This window comes from Odontesthes bonariensis, chromosome 11 (genome assembly GCF_027942865.1).
Source record: "Odontesthes bonariensis isolate fOdoBon6 chromosome 11, fOdoBon6.hap1, whole genome shotgun sequence".
Lineage (NCBI taxonomy): Eukaryota > Metazoa > Chordata > Actinopteri > Atheriniformes > Atherinopsidae > Odontesthes > Odontesthes bonariensis.
The window spans coordinates 6,043,003-6,061,969 of record NC_134516.1 but is presented as its reverse complement, the minus strand read 5'-3'; the positions used below and the strand labels follow the sequence as shown (position 1 = coordinate 6,061,969).

The 18,967-nt window shown below is 47.1% G+C and overlaps 1 protein-coding gene across 3 annotated transcripts in view; it reads left to right on the top strand.

Annotated features, from left to right (window-relative positions):
• Positions 1-18,227, top strand: part of LOC142391520 (uncharacterized) — a 47,353-nt gene extending 29,126 nt beyond the window's left edge. For all 3 annotated transcript variants that reach the window (XM_075477347.1, XM_075477348.1, XM_075477346.1), the window contains exons 7-15: positions 3,317-3,395; positions 3,558-3,765; positions 3,913-5,734; positions 5,834-5,998; positions 7,578-7,751; positions 9,710-9,886; positions 11,031-11,195; positions 13,282-13,328; positions 13,455-18,227. In XM_075477347.1, coding sequence (XP_075333462.1) covers positions 3,317-3,395; positions 3,558-3,765; positions 3,913-5,734; positions 5,834-5,998; positions 7,578-7,751; positions 9,710-9,886; positions 11,031-11,195; positions 13,282-13,328; positions 13,455-14,050 — 3,433 coding nt within the window. In that variant the 3' untranslated portion in view covers positions 14,051-18,227. The remainder of the gene's footprint in view (positions 1-3,316; positions 3,396-3,557; positions 3,766-3,912; positions 5,735-5,833; positions 5,999-7,577; positions 7,752-9,709; positions 9,887-11,030; positions 11,196-13,281; positions 13,329-13,454) is intronic.
• Positions 18,228-18,967: the final 740 nt, after the last annotated feature.

Below are 18,967 nucleotides of genomic sequence, written 5' to 3'. Positions count from 1 at the left end.
ATGAGTCAGTTTGAACAGTTTTTACTCCAACGTGTTTAATGTGAGCTCAGCTCTGCTTCACATCCATTTCTATGTTCATATGTGAAGCGGTGTGTGTTGGATGTTCTATTTCATTCTTCCTGACCGCCAGAGGGCGGTGCTTTTAGCACTGGATATCTCCATCTCACATATGTGCAGGTCGAGTTATTATCCCAACAAAGTCACCTGTGACCTTGGGATGACGTAGGGTGCACGCCCCAGCATAAGACCCCCACGTCATCACCCAATCTGTTCCTTCTATCTTCTCGCAGTTGAGGAAAACTCAACTGGATGGCAGGTCAAATTTGGCTCGCCGCTGGTAGTCTTGTATCCTGAGGGTTGGTGCTTCGGCTGTTTGTCCACCAGAGACTGCGGCAAGCCGCTTAATCTTTCAAGTGTGTCTGTTCTTTCGGGCGAACAGCGGTGATCTCGCCATTACGATTCGTACTGAATTACTGCAGACAGTCAAGTTGCTTGATTATTAGCAGATGATGAGAGCCAGAGGCTCGCCGGGCTTGTATTTGTTTTGAACGGCGGTGTTTTCGTCACGTTATATTACAGCTACGTTGCTCGACTCTCTGCTTTCGGTGGGTTGCAGCAGCAGTAAGCACGCCATTGACATCTTACTTTAAATTGTCGGGCAGTGTGGAGTGCACTGACTCGTTGAAATAAATAAATAAAATAAATGTGTTCTAGAGGAACGCTCCGGTGCGGACGCGTTTGATCCTTATTTTTGTGTGGCACAGTGTCTCCGCTGTGACTGTCTTACACTGTTTATGGGATAATTTACTGCATTATTCTTTCGTTTTTTGTAAACTGTCCCACTTGATGACATGTTGAGCTCGCATGTCTGTAACTCTTGTATGGCCCCCCTCCAACCTGAGGATGGCCACGATCAGTTGGCCTGTCTCAGGGTTGAGCACCTGAGGACAAGTTTATCTGACGACCCATGCATGAACTGTGGGTTTATGCCACTGTCTGTCAGAAGGGCTACACTGGCAGAGGTGGAAGGGGATACTGCGCTGCTATCCGGTAGCGGGAGCGCAGACCCGGCAGTACCTAGGGGACGAAGACGCAGACGATTGGCTAAGTGTTTCCCCAACTGCAGAGCAGGCAGTCAGAGACACTGCTTGTATCCTTGGACATGTGAACCGGCTGGACCTCACAGTCAATTACTCCAAGAGCAGCCTGACACCCAGTCAGGAGGTAGATTACCTCGGCATGACTCTCGACTCATTGTCGATGAGAGGCCTCTTTCTCATAAATGTGCTCGAGCACAGGGCAAAATATCTCACACTGCAACATTTTCTTCCTGTATTTAGGGGGTGGCGTGTTCTCGTCCGCACAGACAGCACCTCAGCAGTGCATCACATAAATAATCAGGGTGGCACCAGGTCCAAGCAGGGGCTGCAGGTGTCACAGCAGCTCCTAACGTGGGCATTTCCCCACTTCCTGAGCCTCGGGGCCGTACACCTTCCAGATGTACAGAACAGTGTGGCGGATGTTCTCTCCCACCAAGGGCTGCCACAGGGCGACTGGAGACTCCACCCAGAAGTGGTGGAGATGATTTGGAGCCGATATAGAAGAGCAGTGGTGGATGTTTTTGCCTCAGAAACATCCACACATTGTCCCCTTTGGCACTCACTGATGGGGGGGGGACCAGCCCTCTGGGACAGGATGCCTTGGCTCATGTTTGGCCACCCCGCCTTCTATATGCCTTTCCTCCAATTCCGCTCATTCGTGTGATGCTGGAAAGAGTGCGACAGAAGGGCACAGACTGCTACTGGGGGCCCCCAACTGGCCAGGGCAGCCATGGTTTCCAGTGCTGCTGAAACTACTCCAGGGGGGACCATGGCGCCTCCCAAGGAGACTGGACCTCCTCTCTCAGCTGGGGGGACGCATATGGTATCCGGATCGTATTCAGCTTTGGGTCTGGCCATTGGGAGCCAGGACCCACTCCTGGCATCCTGCGACCAGTCGCTGATCCACATGGTGTTAAGTTCCAGTGGTCCCTCCACTAGGTCACTCTATGCTAATCGGTGGAAGCTTTTCTCTCAGTGGTGCCAGACACAGGGTGAGGTGCCGGAGAACTGCTCGGTGGCCATCATTCTACGTTTCCTGCAGTCATTATTGGACACAGGCAGATGTGCATCAACCTTAAAGGTACAGTATATGCGGCGGCCATTTCGGCAGGACATGCCAGAGTGAACAACCAGACAGTGGGATCACACTATCTGGTTTGTCGATTCTTGAGGGGCGCACTGAGAGGTAGGCCGTCAAGGGACACTGTGGTACCATTATAGGACTTGACCTTGGTTTTGAGGTCAGTGTGTCGGCCCCCATTCGAACCCATAGGAGAGGCAGAACTCAGGTGACTGTCTGCAAAGACGGCATTTCTGCGGGCAATCACGTCAGCAAAGCGAGTGGGTGAACTCCACGCCCTGCCGGTGAGCCAGATGTGTATGCGTTGGTATCCGGATGGGTTGGGGGTTACTCTCCAACCCAATCCCTCCTTCCTGCCAAAGAGGATGCCTTCCTCACATGTGAACCGAGCAATTGAGTTGGCCGCATTCCGTCCACCAAGCTCGTCACAGCAGGGAACAGGGCTGTCAGAGCAGCTCAAGGCGTATATGGGGGCTACAGCCATTTTTCGTAAATTGGACAAACTGTTTGTTTGCTATGGGGGCTGTAGGAAAGGTCAACCTCTGTCAAAACAGAGACTTTCAAAGTGGATTGTCAATGTGATTTTACATGCTTATAGGTCGCAGAGCCTACCTGCTCCTAGTAACGTGCGGTGCCATTACTGTTCATGCTGTATGTTACAGAGGCGGACGCCTCTGGTTGTCCCTTTATTTCTCATTCTTGAACCTGCCCTGGTTGGTAAAATGGTGGAATGAAAAGTGTTTGCTCTATCCACGGTCTTCTGCTAACTCTTGCTGGCAGGAACTTCCCCTCAGGGGGCCGGTGCTGCTGGATGGAGGAGGACAGACAGATTTATTTAGAATTAAAAAGCTGAACGTCTGAACCACATGGAGCTGATGGAGGTGTGATGTGTTCCAGGTTCAGCAGAGGAACAGTCAGCAGGGTGCTGGTTAGCTGCTTAAAGCTTTGACAAGTTCAGATTAGTGAGCAACAGAACTAAAGTTTGTCCTGAGAGGCTGAAATGAAACTGGGTAAACAGACAGGAACTCTGCTTCTTCCAGTTAACTGAACACAGCACACACATGGACCTTCAGCTTGTGTTGCTCTCTGTGTGGACAGACACAATGTGAGCTCATTCTTCATGATTCCTCCACAGAGTGGACCAGCAGAGCTCAGAGGGTCCCAGTGGTCCGTCTGCCCAGCAGCATCAAACACAGCTGGACTCCATATTTATGGTCTGTACATGTACAACAACTACTTTCCCATCTGTTCTGCTCACAGCCATCTCCATGCTGCACTCTGTAGACCAGTGGGTTGTCAGTGTGTCCAACATGGATCTGATGTTTGGCTCCATGGTTTCAGTCTGATGGGCTCATTCATATAGTTTTCTGTTCCAGCTGCTGGAGGACAACATGCTCACTTTTGTGAAGGAGGAGCTGAAGAAGATGCAGGAGGCTCTGAGTCCAGATTACCCAGAATGCTTAGAGAGTCAGAGGGAGGGTGAGGATGAAGAGCAGAGGAGCAGCAGAGAGGCATTAGTGAAGATCACAGTTCACTTCCTGAGGAGAATGAAGCAGGAGGAGCTGGCTGACCGTCTGCAGAGCAGTAAGAGGATTTCTCTAAAGGTTTAACCTGCTGGATAAATGACACATTTACTGATGTCTCAGCACACAGAACAGCAGATGTTCAGATACTCATTCTGTACAGGGTTGAAATGTCTGTTTACTGATGTTATTTCTTGTCTTCATTCAGAACTTGTTGCTGCAGTTTGTGGACGTAAAGTTAAATCTGCTCTGAAGAAGAAGTTCCAGTGTGTGTTTGAGGGGATTCCTAAAGCAGGAAAGCCAACCCTTCTGAATCAGATCTACACAGAGCTCTACATCACAGAGGGAGGGAGCGGAGAGGTCAATGATGAACATGAGGTCAGACAGATTGAAGCAGCATCCAGGAAAGCAGGCAGAGCAGAAACATCCATCAGACAAGAAGACATCTTTAAAGGCCCACCTGGAAGAGATGAACCAATCAGAACAGTGATGACAAAGGGAGTGGCTGGCATTGGGAAAACAGTCTTAACACAGAAGTTCACTCTGGACTGGGCTGAAGGCAAAGCCAACCAGGACATCCACTTCATGTTTCCATTCACTTTCAGAGAGCTGAATGTGCTGAGAGAGAGAAAGTTCAGCTTGGTGGAGCTTGTTCATCACTTCTTTACTGAGACCAAAGCAGCAGGAATCTGCAGCTTTGAACCGTTCCAGGTCGTGTTCATCTTTGACGGTCTGGATGAGTGTCGACTTCCTCTGGACTTCCACAGCAAGGAGCCCCTGGCTGATGCTACAGAGCCCACCTCAGTGGATGTGCTGCTGACAAACCTCATCAGGGGGGAGCTGCTTCCCTCTGCTCGCCTCTGGATAACCACACGACCCGCAGCAGCCAATCAGATCCCTGCTGGCTGCGTCGGCATGGTGACAGAGGTCAGAGGGTTCACTGACCCACAGAAGGAGGAGTACTTCAGGAAGAGGTTCAGAGATGAGGAGCAGGCCAGCAGGATCATCTCCCACATCCAGACATCCCGAAGCCTCCACATCATGTGCCACATCCCGGTCTTCTGCTGGATCACTGCTACAGTTCTGGAGGATGTGTTGGAAACCAGAGAGGGAGCAGAGCTGCCCAGCACCCTGACTGAGATGTACATCCACTTCCTGGTGGTTCAGGCCAAAGTGAAGAAGCTCAAGTATGATGGAGGAGCTGAGACGGATCCACACTGGAGTCCAGAGAGCAGGGAGATGATTGAGTCTCTGGGAAAACTGGCTTTTGAGCAGCTGCAGAAAGGAAACCTGATCTTCTATGAATCAGACCTGACAGAGTGTGGCATCGATATCTCAGCAGCCTCAGTGTACTCAGGAGTGTTCACACAGATCTTTAGAGAGGAGAGACGGCTGTACCAGGAGAAGGTGTTCTGCTTCATCCATCTGAGTGTTCAGGAGTTTCTGGCTGCTCTTCATGTGCATCTGACCTTCATCAACTCTGGACTCAACCTGATGGGAGAACAAAAAACATCCTGGCTCTCTGAAACAAAAGAAGATGAAGAACAAGAAGAAACAACCGACATTGATCTGAATGATCTCCACCAGAGTGCTGTGAACAAGGCCTTGGAGAGTCCAAATGGACACCTGGACCTGTTCCTCCGCTTCCTCCTGGGTCTTTCCCTGGAGACCAATCAGAGGCTCCTACGAGGCCTGCTGACACAGACAGGAAGTAGCTCACAGACCAATCAGGAAACAGTTGATTACATCGAGGAGATGATCAGTGAGAATCTGTCTGCAGAGAGAAGCATCAATCTGTTCCACTGTCTGAATGAACTGAATGATCGTTCTCTGGTGGAGCAGATCCAACAGTACCTGAGTTCAGGAAGTCTCTCCACAGATAAACTGTCTCCTGCTCAGTGGTCAGCTCTGGTCTTCATCTTACTGTCATCAGGAAAACATCTGGATGAGTTTGACCTGAATAAATACTCTGCTTCAGAGGAGGCTCTTCTGAGGCTGCTGCCAGTGGTCAAAGCCTCCAACAAAGCTGTGTGAGTACAGATATAGAGGGATGTGTATGAATATCCTGCTGCTGTTTCTATAGGAGAGAAAGTCCCAGATTCCTACTTCTCTCATTATTTCCTCCTCAGGCTGAGCAGCTGTATCCTCTCAGATGAAGGATGTGCAGCTCTGTCCTCAGCTCTCAGCTCCCAGTCCTCCAGCCTGACACAACTGGACCTGAGTATCTGCGGCTCAGGAGTGAAGCAGCTGTTTTATGGACTGCAGAGTCCTCACTGTAAGCTGGAAGCTCTCAGGTCAGGTTTCTCTGCTGTTTCAGCTTCATACAGTCTCTGTGATGCAATAATCTGAAAACATCTTCACATCTGTTTTAAATCCACAAAGTAAAACGTCTCCAGATCTGTGTCCCTTTCCTCTGATCTAGTCTGCGCAGCGCAGCACACACATGAACTCTGGTGGAACATTTATTTATGTTCTGGTAGAGTTACAGGAAATGATTCAGTATATCTGTTGTAGTTTTCTCAAAGCGTGTCATTTCCATCCACAAACACGTGTTTAACATCATGAAGACAAAGATGTGCAGAAATGTGAAAATATACATCAGATACGTGCAGAGTGATTTTATGTTTGTGGATCCCTTTGTTCATGTTAAACATGTGACATCTGGAGAAAACCCCTTGTTTCCATCAGATAACAGGAGAAGTATGATAAAGTGGAACATCCAGCTGAGTTCAGCTCGGACTGTTGGAGGATCCAAACTGAACTGTGAGTCGGGCTGTCGGTGTGTCGTCTGTTTTACTGCAGTTATCAGAACAGACACCATCACTTTGGAGGCAAAGATGAGAGGCTGAACAGGTCCTGCTGCTCTGCTCCATCCAGCAGCTGCTCGGTCATGTGATCAGTCATGTGACCAACATCTTCTCTTTCTCTGTTTCAGAAAAAAGCCAAAAAAGCCTTCAGAGAGCAGAAAAAGCTTTTGGTGACATTCAGGAAGTTGTTTTCTGTTTCCATGAAGTTTTTCAGAGTCGCTGCTTTAAAACATGATGTGATCAAAGATTAGGACATAAATGAACAAGTTCTCATGAAAAGCTGCTTTGATTTGTTAACATAATGAGATAATTAACGACCGATCGAGGATCAGCCATCTTTATTGGTCACCTGCAGCTGAACGCCGGCAGTGAAATGTACACTGCAACCAGCTCAACTGTGCAAGGCAGCAAAATAAGAATAAAACAGGGTGAGATGAATCTGACAGGAATGAAAATATACAAGTAAACATGTGAGGAGGAGCGGGGTGTTCCTGCTCTGGTGGTGCAGCGCCTGGTGTGGACCTCCTGCAGGGTGGGCAGTGCTGACCTCACTCTGTGGAGAGCTCTGCACATCACATGGATGCATGGTCTCTGCAGGTCAGCTGCAGTAAAACTGCACAAAACGGAGCAAAGTCCCAAACTACAGAGAGACAGGAAGAGATTCACAGATGTGCAGAACACGTTTCACATGCAGGAATGGATCTCACATTTTAAATCAGTGTTTTTCTTCCATTTTAAAGCATGAACCTACAGATTAATCTGTATATCTGTGGATCAGCCTTCATGAATCACTAATAAAGTGTTTCTGTGTATAGTGAGATATTTGTGGGCGATGGGAGACGTTTTCATCATCTCTGCTGTGGATCAGTAATTAAAGTCCATTAAAAACATGAATATAAAACACCAAGAATGGAACCATAGTGCACATCACCAGATTCAGAGACTCCTAAGTAGAAGTTACAGAGATATTGTGGCTGCAGAGCAGCTTCACATCATTACTGTCCCTTATGTGACTGTTCTTATTAAATGTGACTGAATGTAAGACTGTTTAACATCTTCTCCTCAGGCTGAGCGTCTGTAACCTCTCAGATGAAGGATGTGCAGCTCTGTCCTCAGCTCTCAGCTCCCAGTCCTCCAGCCTGACACAACTGGACCTGAGTAACAACAACCTGCAGCAGGATTCAGGAGTGAAGCTGCTGTCTGGACTGCAGAGTCCAACCTGTGGGCTGGAAACTCTCAGGTGAGGCTGTTTTCATGCTGGAGCAGAGTGCTGATAAATGTTAGCCTGTGTTCCCGGTGGGCAGCTCTGAAGTCAGCCCCACCATCAGTCTGATGGGATCAGTTCCTCAGCTTGTTCCCCATGAAAGCCTCTGCTGTTTGAATCAGATTCTGAGACTGTCTCTGATGAGCTGCAGCTCCAGGGTGGAAAGGCTCAGCCACCGTGTGGACTCCTTGTTTCACTCATGATGCGTCTCTGAGCATAAAAACCACCGCACGGACACGATCACAGGCTTCTAACCCTGATGTTCCCTCTAAGTGGGCTTTCAGTCCACAGTCAGCATTAGAGCTGACTGATTCTGATCCCAGCTGTTCTTTTTCCAGGCATGCAAACTTGCCACCTTTCGGCGAAATTCGCCGTTTTGAAATCAAAATGGGTCATTCTTCTGAATCGCGTAGATCCGAGGAGAAAAAAAAATGGGGGGGGGGGGGGGTGAGCATGTCAACTAGCGAGTGGAACTGTGAACCTCAAAACTACACTAGACCTATCACCGCCGCTCTCTTCTCGTGACAACGAATGACTGACAAGAGTGGCGTGTGAGAGAAGCACTATCACCAATCAGAAGTGAGGAGGGCGAACCCCTATTCTCCCCCCCCCCCCGGACCCCACACGGTGGAAATTGCGACAAGGACAGGTAGGGATTAATGTTTACAGTTGTTAACTTCTGAAGCTAAAATGCTACAATTTGACTGATGTCCTGAAATAGTCTTCATAACGAATTGTGTCGTTAGATCAATTAATGTGCTTTTAATAGTGTCTTTAATACAAGTGTCAGCTAAATGTCTTGATAACAGACTTGAAATAGTCTACAATTCCTCGATATTTCACCGCCTCACAGAACGCTGTTTGTGTTAGTGCTACTCGAGGTAACTGTAGAGTGGCTAACTAGCGCCTCCAACACAAGTTCAGGGCTTTGCTAATACTTTTAGCCAATGTCAATGGAGACCTTAATTGTCGCCGGACTTGGCTTTTTAACGAGGTATGCCCCTTCATAATACCCTCCGATAATCACGGAAAGGGAACATTTTGCCCATTTGAGGAGGTCGTTTCATTCGTCGTGAGTTTATCAATGCAGAGTCCGGAGAGCTCTGCCACAGGTCGTATTTGAGAGTGCGACCCCCATCCCCTCGCTGTTCGCCCACACCCCCGTTGATGATGACAGCCTACAGGTGCACTCGTGTTCATCCAGTATGATGCACCATCAATCGAAGTTAAAAGGGGCACAATGTTGGATTACGTAGTGCTCGTGGCATGCATGTCTCAAAACTTACACTGTCATGAAAAAATGCCGTTTAACTAAGCTTGCCGCGAGAATGTTTTTCATGTTAGGAGTGCCAGCTGTCGATACAAATTTGTCTCTGGCGGTACGTCAAGTGAATTGCTGATACAAGTTTTTCCCGTGGAGCTCGTTTGGCTCGGCATGCCAAACGTTCACTTTCATGGTTTAATGACAGCGGACCGTGAAAGTGGTCGGGAGAGTTATCGTTCAGGCTATTACTAAGCATAGGCTGTCTTGGGGCAGTAATTAATTAAACTTTTAATCCTACATACTTGTAGTATCCCTTTAAGGACCATGGGACTAACTTTTTCGTTAAATTTAATGTAATTAAATGTATGATACTACAGTTAAATGCTTTTGAAGACCTGTGATGTTATATATCAAACACATAATAGTACAGTAAATGCAATTGATAGGCCTACTGTACCTATAAATTCATCTTTTATGCTGCACAGCTGTTCTCTACTTAATGCAAATGGGACATATTGTATATTTTATAATATATATTTTGTATAATTTACAACTTAATGCGTCTCATGTTTCCGCTTTTCCGCGCGTGCTGTGTGTCCGTGTACCCTTGTCACCTTTTTCACCCCTGACCAGTTTGCATGCCTGTTTTTCTCTGTAACTGTCTCCTCAGGCTGAGCGTCTGTAAGCTCTCAGATGAAGGATGTGCAGCTGTGTCCTCAGCTCTCAGCTCCCAGTCCTCCAGCCTGACACAACTGGACCTGAGTAACAACAACCTGCAGCAGGATTCAGGGGTGAAGCAGGTGTCTGCTGGCCTGAAGAGTCCAAACTGCAGGCTGGAAACTCTCAGGTAACAGAACACCTGTGGATGCTCTTTGTATGATTGTTCCAGCAGCTTTAGGCCTCTGACACCACAGGAACTCACCTGAACCTGGAACCTGAACCTGGAACAACCTGGAAAGTCTTTTTTGGCTCATTTGGTCAGTTTCCTTTTGGGCTGCGTTCTCCTCCAGTAAATAATGTAGAGTGCAGATTCCTACAAAGTTCTTTGAGTGAGTTGTCCTCCTGAGCCCACCTGATGGGCGGGGCCAACCAGCTGTAAACAAGCGTTGGACCTCGTTCCTTCTGACTGAACTGATACGCATGACATTACGTTCCCTTTCAGTGGATTCCCTCGCTACAACACATACAGTACGGGACACGTATACTCGCCCCGCAGAGCAGCCGTCAAACCTGGCTCAGAACCATATTCAGGCTTCTAGGGGCCCATGATTAAGAGGGGCCCAGAGAGGCCCCCATAAAGTTATAACACTGACAGAAAATAATGTGACACCAAGTTATTAACTAATTTATAGTCACAAATATATTTTATTTACAATGTACCGGTAACAATAACTTTATTTGTTTTGGAAACATTAACCCCCCCCCTCTCTATTTATGTGAAATGGTTCAGTCCGACTGGATCAGCTGCAGCGCCGCAGCGGGTAAGAAGGCAGAGAAGCAATATGCCTCAAAGTCAGGAAGCCAAACACGAACAGAAAGGAAAGAAAGAGGAGAAGGAAAAGTAGAAGGAACTGACTGAAAATGCCATAAAAATGCATATTTTTATGTAAAATAACATCATAAATTCATCATAATTCATCATAAAGCCTCCTGACCGGCTGTTTGGGGCCCTTGAAAATAATTCTTAAATCCCTAGCGGCGCCCCTGCTGACGAGCGTCTCAGGTTCACATCAGTGAAATCAGCTTCTTCTTCACTGCTGCTCTCACTGTGGTGCAGAGCATATTTCTATCTGAACAGGACTCAGTGGGGAGTGTCTGCATGTGTTCGGGGCTAAAATGGGAGCAGAAATCAGGTCCATCCACGTGTGTGTAGTTTGATTGTGACTCAGATTTCTGAAGACACAGAGTCAGTAATGTGAGACAGTTGCAGACATTCAGCTTCAGCTTCAGAGCAGTTCTCTCAGAGTTTCTGTTGTTGTGTGTGTCTGCAGCCTGTCAGGCTGTCTGATCACAGAGGAAGGCTGTGCTTCTCTGGCTGAAGCTGTGACCTCCAACCCCAAATCCCATCTGAGAGAGCTGGACCTGAGCTACAACCATCCAGGAGCCTCAGGAGAGAAGCTGCTGAGGGCTGCACTGAAGGATCCACACAAACTCAGGTATGGAGAGGCCTGCTGCAGCCTCACAGTGTCTGACAGAGGAGGCAGAGCTGGGAACATGTTCTCTGTCCTGCACTCAGCCCTGTGCTTCTGCTTCCTGCTGAGTGTTACATGAACAGTCACACATGTAGGAGCCTGTTTCCTTTGCTCACAGCACCAACGCTGGCTGGACATGAACAGCAGATATTTGTGGAGGAGGTCTCCAAGGAGAACATCTGCAGGAACAACAGTGAGAAGTGTCTGTTGGTCCTCTGACCCTGGATCAGACGCACAGATGGGTCCAGGACATGTTAGCCTAGCTTAGCACAAAGATTTCTAGAACCATGTTCAGCGTACATCTGGAAATGCGTACATGTGGGTTAGACCTGCGTCCTGAGAGAGGATCTGGATGTTTGGCTGCCCTGAAACCTTCTGAGAGGAGGAGTCAGCAGAAACAATGTGACCATCAGGAGAGACCATGATGTCAGAGACTGAAGAGATTTCAGCTCAGTGTTTAAAGCTCACATTTGGCTTCAGAAAGGAGAGAAAAATCAAAGTGAAAATTCTTCCAAAGGTGAAGAGTTGAATTCAGAGACAGAAACTTCATCATCTCCATCATCTGACTGCAGAAAACATTTAGTTTGAACTTGTTTTTTATTTTATTGTTCCGATCCAGGTTTGGATTTGAGTGCCTTGGAGGAGAGGGTGGCTGGCCTGATCGGAGCTACGTCTTTTTTCCTTGAATAACAGAATGTGCAGGCTGGTGGGATCTCTGGGTACGGGGTCCTCTGGATGTACATCTGGAAATGGCACTCCATTTTTTTGGGCAATGTATGGAGAACCCCGCATGCAATAATAATATTGCATACCTTTTCGGGCGTATATAGAAGGGTTCCCCCGCAGCCGAGAGACAGATCCCCCTGCCCTTTAGGTGCCCTAACCTCTCCACAGTGCGCAGTGTTAAAGCGCCTCTCCTGTTCGGTGTGAGGGTGCGCGGTTGAATAATGAGCCATCACTCTTCCAATTACGGAGTTGTACTTGTTTAATTTATTTAATTTGCGTTTATGTTTATATTTATGTTGAAGTCAAATAAAACATGGGCCTTCTTTGAAGTGATAAGTCTGTCATTTTAACCTAGGGATTTGTTGCGACTCATAAGGCACGCGCTGCTGTGTATGTATGCTATTGCAGTCACCGCAAGTCAAAATGGAAAAGTGCGTACACGCCCTCAGACCTGTCGTGGCGATTTCATCTTTCCTGCGCTCACGATGGATTTGATAAATGCCAACCTTTGCGCAGAAAAGAACGTACACCCGAATATCCAAATTAAGATCAAAAGTAAACAAGAGACCAACAGAACAAATATCCACTCCCAATGAAATGCATGAAACATCCATCCATCCACCTTCTGCACCCGCTGAATCTGTCGGTTTGGCCGCGGGGGGGCCGGAGCCCCTCCCAGCGGGGCCAGAGGCGGGGTTCACCCTGGACAGGTCGCCCTCCATCACAGGGCCACATTAAATATGTTAAATCAAATAAACACATTCAGACATTCATATGTACAAGCCCACACAGAAATAAGTGCTGAGGAAAGCAGCACTGAAACATTGTGAGGCTCTGTGTGGATGATGGGAAACAGGTGGCAGAGGAGGAAGGCTAAGCAGTCTCATTGTGTTCATAAAGAGCCGACAGGACTCCAGCGGTTAGTAAAGATGGACTTTAGGAGCCTTCATAGATATGTAATGTGCTCCATCTGATGGAGGCCCCAAACCTTCTGGATCCAGATGTTATATGAAGGGGGGGTTCAGCCATCTAATAGTTTGCAGCTCAGTGCTGCTGTGAGTAATATATTTACAGATGTTTCTCTGGCCTCCCATTCAGCCCTTTAGGCATCACTCCTAATAGAGCCACAGCAGCATCCCGAGGTACAGAGCATCAGATACCTCTCCCCAGAGTGTCTTTACTTTGGGACATAAGCAGAATATATGGCTATGACTGGCAGCATGTGCTCCACCGTTCCTCCAGCATCAGCTGGAATGGGACCGGCTCATTCTAGATACTATTTCTGGAGTCCTGAAACATGTGACAGTTATTTTCCTCCTTTCAGGGTGGAGCCTGCTGGAGAACGATGGCTGACACCAGGGCTGAGGAAGTGTGAGTGTGTTCTTCATCTGATTCATGACATCCAGCCATCGTCACACTGTCACATCACTCATTGATCAAAGTGAACAGATGATGGATCAATAACTGCAGCTGGACTGTGTTTGTTCTCTCCATCAGATTCCTGCCAACTCACAATCGACACAAACACAGTGGACAGGAGACTGAAACTGTCTGACAACAACAGGAAGGTGACACGTGTGGAGGAGGATCAGTCATATCCTGATCATCCAGACAGGTTTGATGATGACCGGTATCCTCAGCTGCTGTGTAGAAATGTTCTGACTGGTCGCTGTTACTGGGAGGTCGAGTGGAGAGGAGGAGTTGATATATCAGTGAGTTACAGAGGAATCAGCAGAGGAGGAGGAGACTGTGTGTTTGGAGGAAATGATCAGTCCTGGAGTCTGTACTCTGATGGAGGTGAATACTATGTCTGGCACAATAACAGAAGAACACACATCCCCCCCTCCTCCTCCTCCTCCTCCTCCTCCTCCTCCTCCTCCTCCTCCTCCTCCTCCTCCTCCTCCTCCTCCTCTGTCTGTAACAGAGCAGCAGTGTATGTGGACCGTCCTGCTGGCACTCTGTCCTTCTACAGCGTCTCCTCTGACACACTGATCCACCTCCACACCTTCAGCACCACATTCACTGAAGAACCTCTGCATCCTGGGTTTGGGTTCTGGTCCTGGTCACCTGGTTCCTGGTTGTCTCTGTGCTGAATATACAGAGTGTCCTCCTGTCAGAGAATCCCTGCTGAACAGATAGTTCAGTCTGTTCATGTCTGTCTCTTTCACTCAGAAACACCTTTTCAGATTCATGGACTCAGTCAGTTTCTGTTTGAAACTCTTCTGAATGATTCCTTGGAAACTTCTTCCTCTTCCGGTCCTTTAAAGATGGAAGCTGCCATTCTTCCAGGATGTTGTTTTTCTGTGTGTTTCCAGTCAAAGCTTCACACTGAGTATCAGCACGTTGTGTTTCTCTGCATCTGAGACCATTCAGTTGATGTCAGCTTCAGTTAGTTTTCTGCACATGTGACAAACTGATACTTTTAATGTAGAATTTCTAAGTAAAAAAAATATATTTAAAAATGAGATCAAATAATTTGCAGTTTGCTTGTCAACATGAAACCATATTTATGAAATATGTGCTTGATACCCTGAACTATAAGTGGATGTCTTTGTTTTGCCATCAGTGCTGTAATTCAGGACTTTACCTTTAGAAGCCTCCAAAGATGATGTTTGTTGTGATTTATAAATATAATGTAAAAATAAAACTGAACTGAATTTGACTGAGAAGGACATCACTATTTGGCTCTGCCTCCTCTGCTAAGCCCCTCCCACTCACCTCCACCCTGCTGGACGGATGAAGCCAGCTTCGGGTGGAAATGTTCTGCTGTCAGCTGCACTGAGAAGCATGCATCTTCCATCCAGCAGCAGCCTCAGAGGATATCAGAGCCTAGTGGATAAACTCTATCTGAGGCTAATGTTCCAGCAGAGTTAGCTAAAGACTGTGGATGAACTCTATCTGAGGCTAATGTTCCAGCAGAGTTAGCTAAAGACTGTGGATGAACTCTATCTGAGGCTAATGTTCCAGCAGAGTTAGCTAAAGACTGTGGATGAACTCTATCTGAGGCTAATGTTCCAGCAGAGTTGGCTAAAGACTGTGGATGAACTCTATCTGAGGCTAATGTTCCAGTAGAGTCGGCTAAAGACAGTGGATGAACTCTATCTGAGGCTAATGTTCCAGCAGAGTTGGCTAAAGACTGTGGATAAACTCTATCTGAGGCTAATGTTCCAGCAGAGTTAGCTAAAGACTGTGGATGAACTCTATCTGAGGCTAATGTTCCAGCAGAGTTAGCTAAAGACTGTGGATGAACTCTATCTGAGGCTAATGTTCCAGCAGAGTTAGCTAAAGACTGTGGATGAACTCTATCTGAGGCTAATGTTCCAGTAGAGTCGGCTAAAGACAGTGGATGAACTCTATCTGAGGCTAATGTTCCAGCAGAGTTGGCTAAAGACTGTGGATAAACTCTATCTGAGGCTAATGTTCCAGCAGAGTTAGCTAAAGACTGTGGATGAACTCTATCTGAGGCTAATGTTCCAGCAGAGTTAGCTAAAGACTGGATGAACTCTATCTGAGGCTAATGTTCCAGCATAGTTAGCTAAAAACTGTGGATAAACTCTATCTGAGGCTAATGTTCCAGCAGAGTTAGCTAAAGACTGTGGATAAACTCTATCTGAGGCTAATGTTCCAGCAGAGTTAGCTAAAGACTGTGGATGAACTCTATCTGAGGCTAATGTTCAGCTTAGCTAATGAAGGTGACGTACACCAGCTTCTAAGGAGTTATTGCTGTTCCTTTAGCAGCAGCTAACGCTAACAGCTTAGCTAATGAAGGTGACGTACACCAGCTTCTAAGGAGTTATTGCTGTTCCTTTAGCAGCAGCTAACGCTAACAGCTTAGCTAATGAAGATGACGTACACCAGCTTCTAAGGAGTTAAGGCTGAGTTATACTTCTTTTAACTGCCCTTGCGCTTGCGTCTTGCGCGTATGTTAATGGCTCGAGACGTTTATACTTCATTTTGCTTTGTCGGCGGTTGCGTGTGCTGCGTGGCGATTCACCGCCAGGACAGTAGGTGGAGTAGCGGGTTTTTTCAATGACAAGCCTACTACGATGAAAGGAAATTCACCGCCAGGAGCTCTTTGGCAAGTCTCTCTTCCATAGATCTCTTCGACTGGATTCATGCTTCTTCTTCTTGTAAATAGCCGGTATTTTGTCAGGTTTTCAACACCTTGGGGGTCTAAACGACTACTTTCTCGCCTGAAAATGTTTCAAATGTTGCTAAAGTTATATATTTACAGAGTTTAGCCTATAGCTTAAGGGAAATCAGCTTTTCAGGCCGGCTGATTTCGGCTCGGGCAGGAGTGAAGTGCACTGTGTGTAAACGCTCTGCATACTGTCTGATCGATCAAGTAGTAGGCGGTTTCGAACACAGCCAGTGGCTTGCGCTTGCGTCTTGCGTGAAGTTTAGAAAATTGAGGTGACACACGCAAGCACGCAAGGGGGGGCTTGCAACCGCGCAAGGGCTTGCGTTGCGTCTTGCGTTACCGACTATAAACCAGGCTTTATTGCTGTTCCTTTAGCAGCAGCTGACGCTAACAGCTTAGCGTATGAAGGTGACGTACACCAGCTTCTAGAAGCTGATTCATACTCGGCGCAAACGCGCAACTGTTCTGGCTCGAGAACCATTAATGACGTCATCGAAAGCGCCAGCCCCTTCACAGTTCCTTCAGCTCATAAGCGCAGTTTGCGCCGAGAATGCGTCACATTTGCAGTTCTCTCCAGACCAGTGAGCGTCACTGTTGAGGAAACAAGCTGAAAAGCATACGAAGAAAGCATACACAATGCCACCTGTGGTGTCACGTCAGCAGAGGCTGGCACATCTGATGCGGAATGAATTTACTCTGGGTGTAGAACTGTATATTCAAGATTCAAGAGGGTTTATTGTCATTCCAGCCATATACAGTATACAGTGCAATGAAATAACGTTTCTCGAGAAGTTTTTCAGTGCAACAAACAGCAACAATAAAGAACAGCTGGGACAACAGAGGTGATCAGATCAGTCTCTGAGCGTTGAGGAGTCGTATGGCCTGGGGGAAGAAGCTGTTTTGTAATCTGGTGGTGACAGACCGTATGCTGCGGTATATATGTATATATATGTATCTCAGAGCTAAGCGGCTGCGGCAAAAACAGAAAAGATGGTGGATTGTTTGTCCTTTGCAACAAGACGAACTTTGTCAAACGTTGTCCCAGTGTAACTTCATAGACGTGTCGTACAGATGTTTGTAGAGGCGCACCCTCTCGGTCACCGCGGTCTCTGCAGTGTTCATTTTTTCTTTTTCTTGGTCAGCTGTTTCCGGTGGAGCGCGCGCGAAGTCAGAAAAAAAGTTGTGTGCGCGCCCTCGCGCCGCGTGAGTATTTTCTAGCTTGCGCTGGGGGGCGTGGCGGAATTTTGGGACACGTGACCGTTTGCGCCATTTGCGACCAGCTAGTATGAATGGGTCAAAGCGAGGTTGCGCCGAGTATGAATCAGCCTTAAGGAGTTATTGCTGTTCCTTTAGCAGCAGCTGACGCTAACAGCTTAGCGTATGAAGGTGACGTACACAAGCTTCTAAGGAGTTGTGCAAACTTCCCTGCTCTGCCGTGCATGTGACGTCACCGTCACATCCGGAAACACCCGAGTAGTCCCGAAGTAACACATGGACAATATAACCCGACTGCAGCAGTGTTACATGTTGGTCGCTGAGCACATTCCCGCTGTTCATAAAGGTGTAAACAGAACCGGGCCGCACCGTCATTGCTGTTATATGTGTCGGTTGTGCGTGAGTACAAAGTAAGTTTGCATCCACTGTTTACCATTGTTATGCCGTTTCTAATGTGTGCGCCGAAGTTACGAACAGGCCGCCATGTTTTAAAGATTGTTCTCACTCACGGAGTTTTTATGTTAGATATATATACAGACCGATTTATGTGTTCACTTAATTTCTATGTGTTTCAAAACATATAATACTGTTGGGATTGAGTGTTTACGATCGTGGATGGTTTTTATATCTGACAATATCTGCGTCATTTTACTTTCTGTTGTAATAATGCGGTCTGAAGCGCCCCTGTGTGGCCGTTCCGTAGTATTACCTATTATTACTTTATTATCGTCACTATAGTCATTATTCACTGCGTTCTGCATGTAGTACTGTGTGCTTGTTTAATTGTTTACTCAAGTCAGTGACATATTCCTTTATTATTGTTTATTTATTTCCATATTTAGGAAACCACAACTAACACAAATGGTGTGTCCTGTTCCGATCTGTGTGGAATCAATAAATAAGGGTTAAAGAAACCTCTGGAGTAGCTGCAGTTTTTCTAACGGAATACTAAGGCCAGACTGTGTACGCCAGCATCCAAAATATATTCTACAGGCTTCATAACTCAGATGGAATCAGTCAGTGAGAAACACAGCAGGCTGTGAGAGAAAGTAAAGGTGTTCACCGAGGCTGAACCTGAGGGACGCATTACTGAAATGACTGAGTGTTACTCCCTTCAGTTGGAATCACCAACACAAGTCCTTCCTCTCATGCACGGGCATTTATTTGCACATCGCTGTGGTCAGTCATGCTGTGAGAACTAGAGAAATGAAAACAAACAAATCATAAACTGAACTTCACTGGATACAAAGCCTTTCCAAAGAGAATAAACTTTAAAGGGGATAGAGAATCAAAATCGTCTTTTTCACGTTTTTGGTGTTAGTTCTGAGTCTCCCCGCTGTGGGGAGTACACACGAAGTGCCAGCAAGTGTCAGAACCTCTGTTTCAAGTACTCCCCTTTTTTGAATATCCCCCAGAATATCCCCATATCCGTTTTTGTGAAAAAGTGACGTCACTTTTTCAGCAATCGCCCCCCCCACACCCAAATCCACAGCCACCCCGTTTCAGACACGCCCCTTCGGCGAGAAACAGGAACTGGTGTGCCTTCCAAGGCTGTGAAAGCGGACTACGATCGTTACATATTCTTCCCCCGGAAAGCAATGTTCGCGATCAATGGCTTTTATTTATTTTTAACAGCATCCCCAGTACATACAAC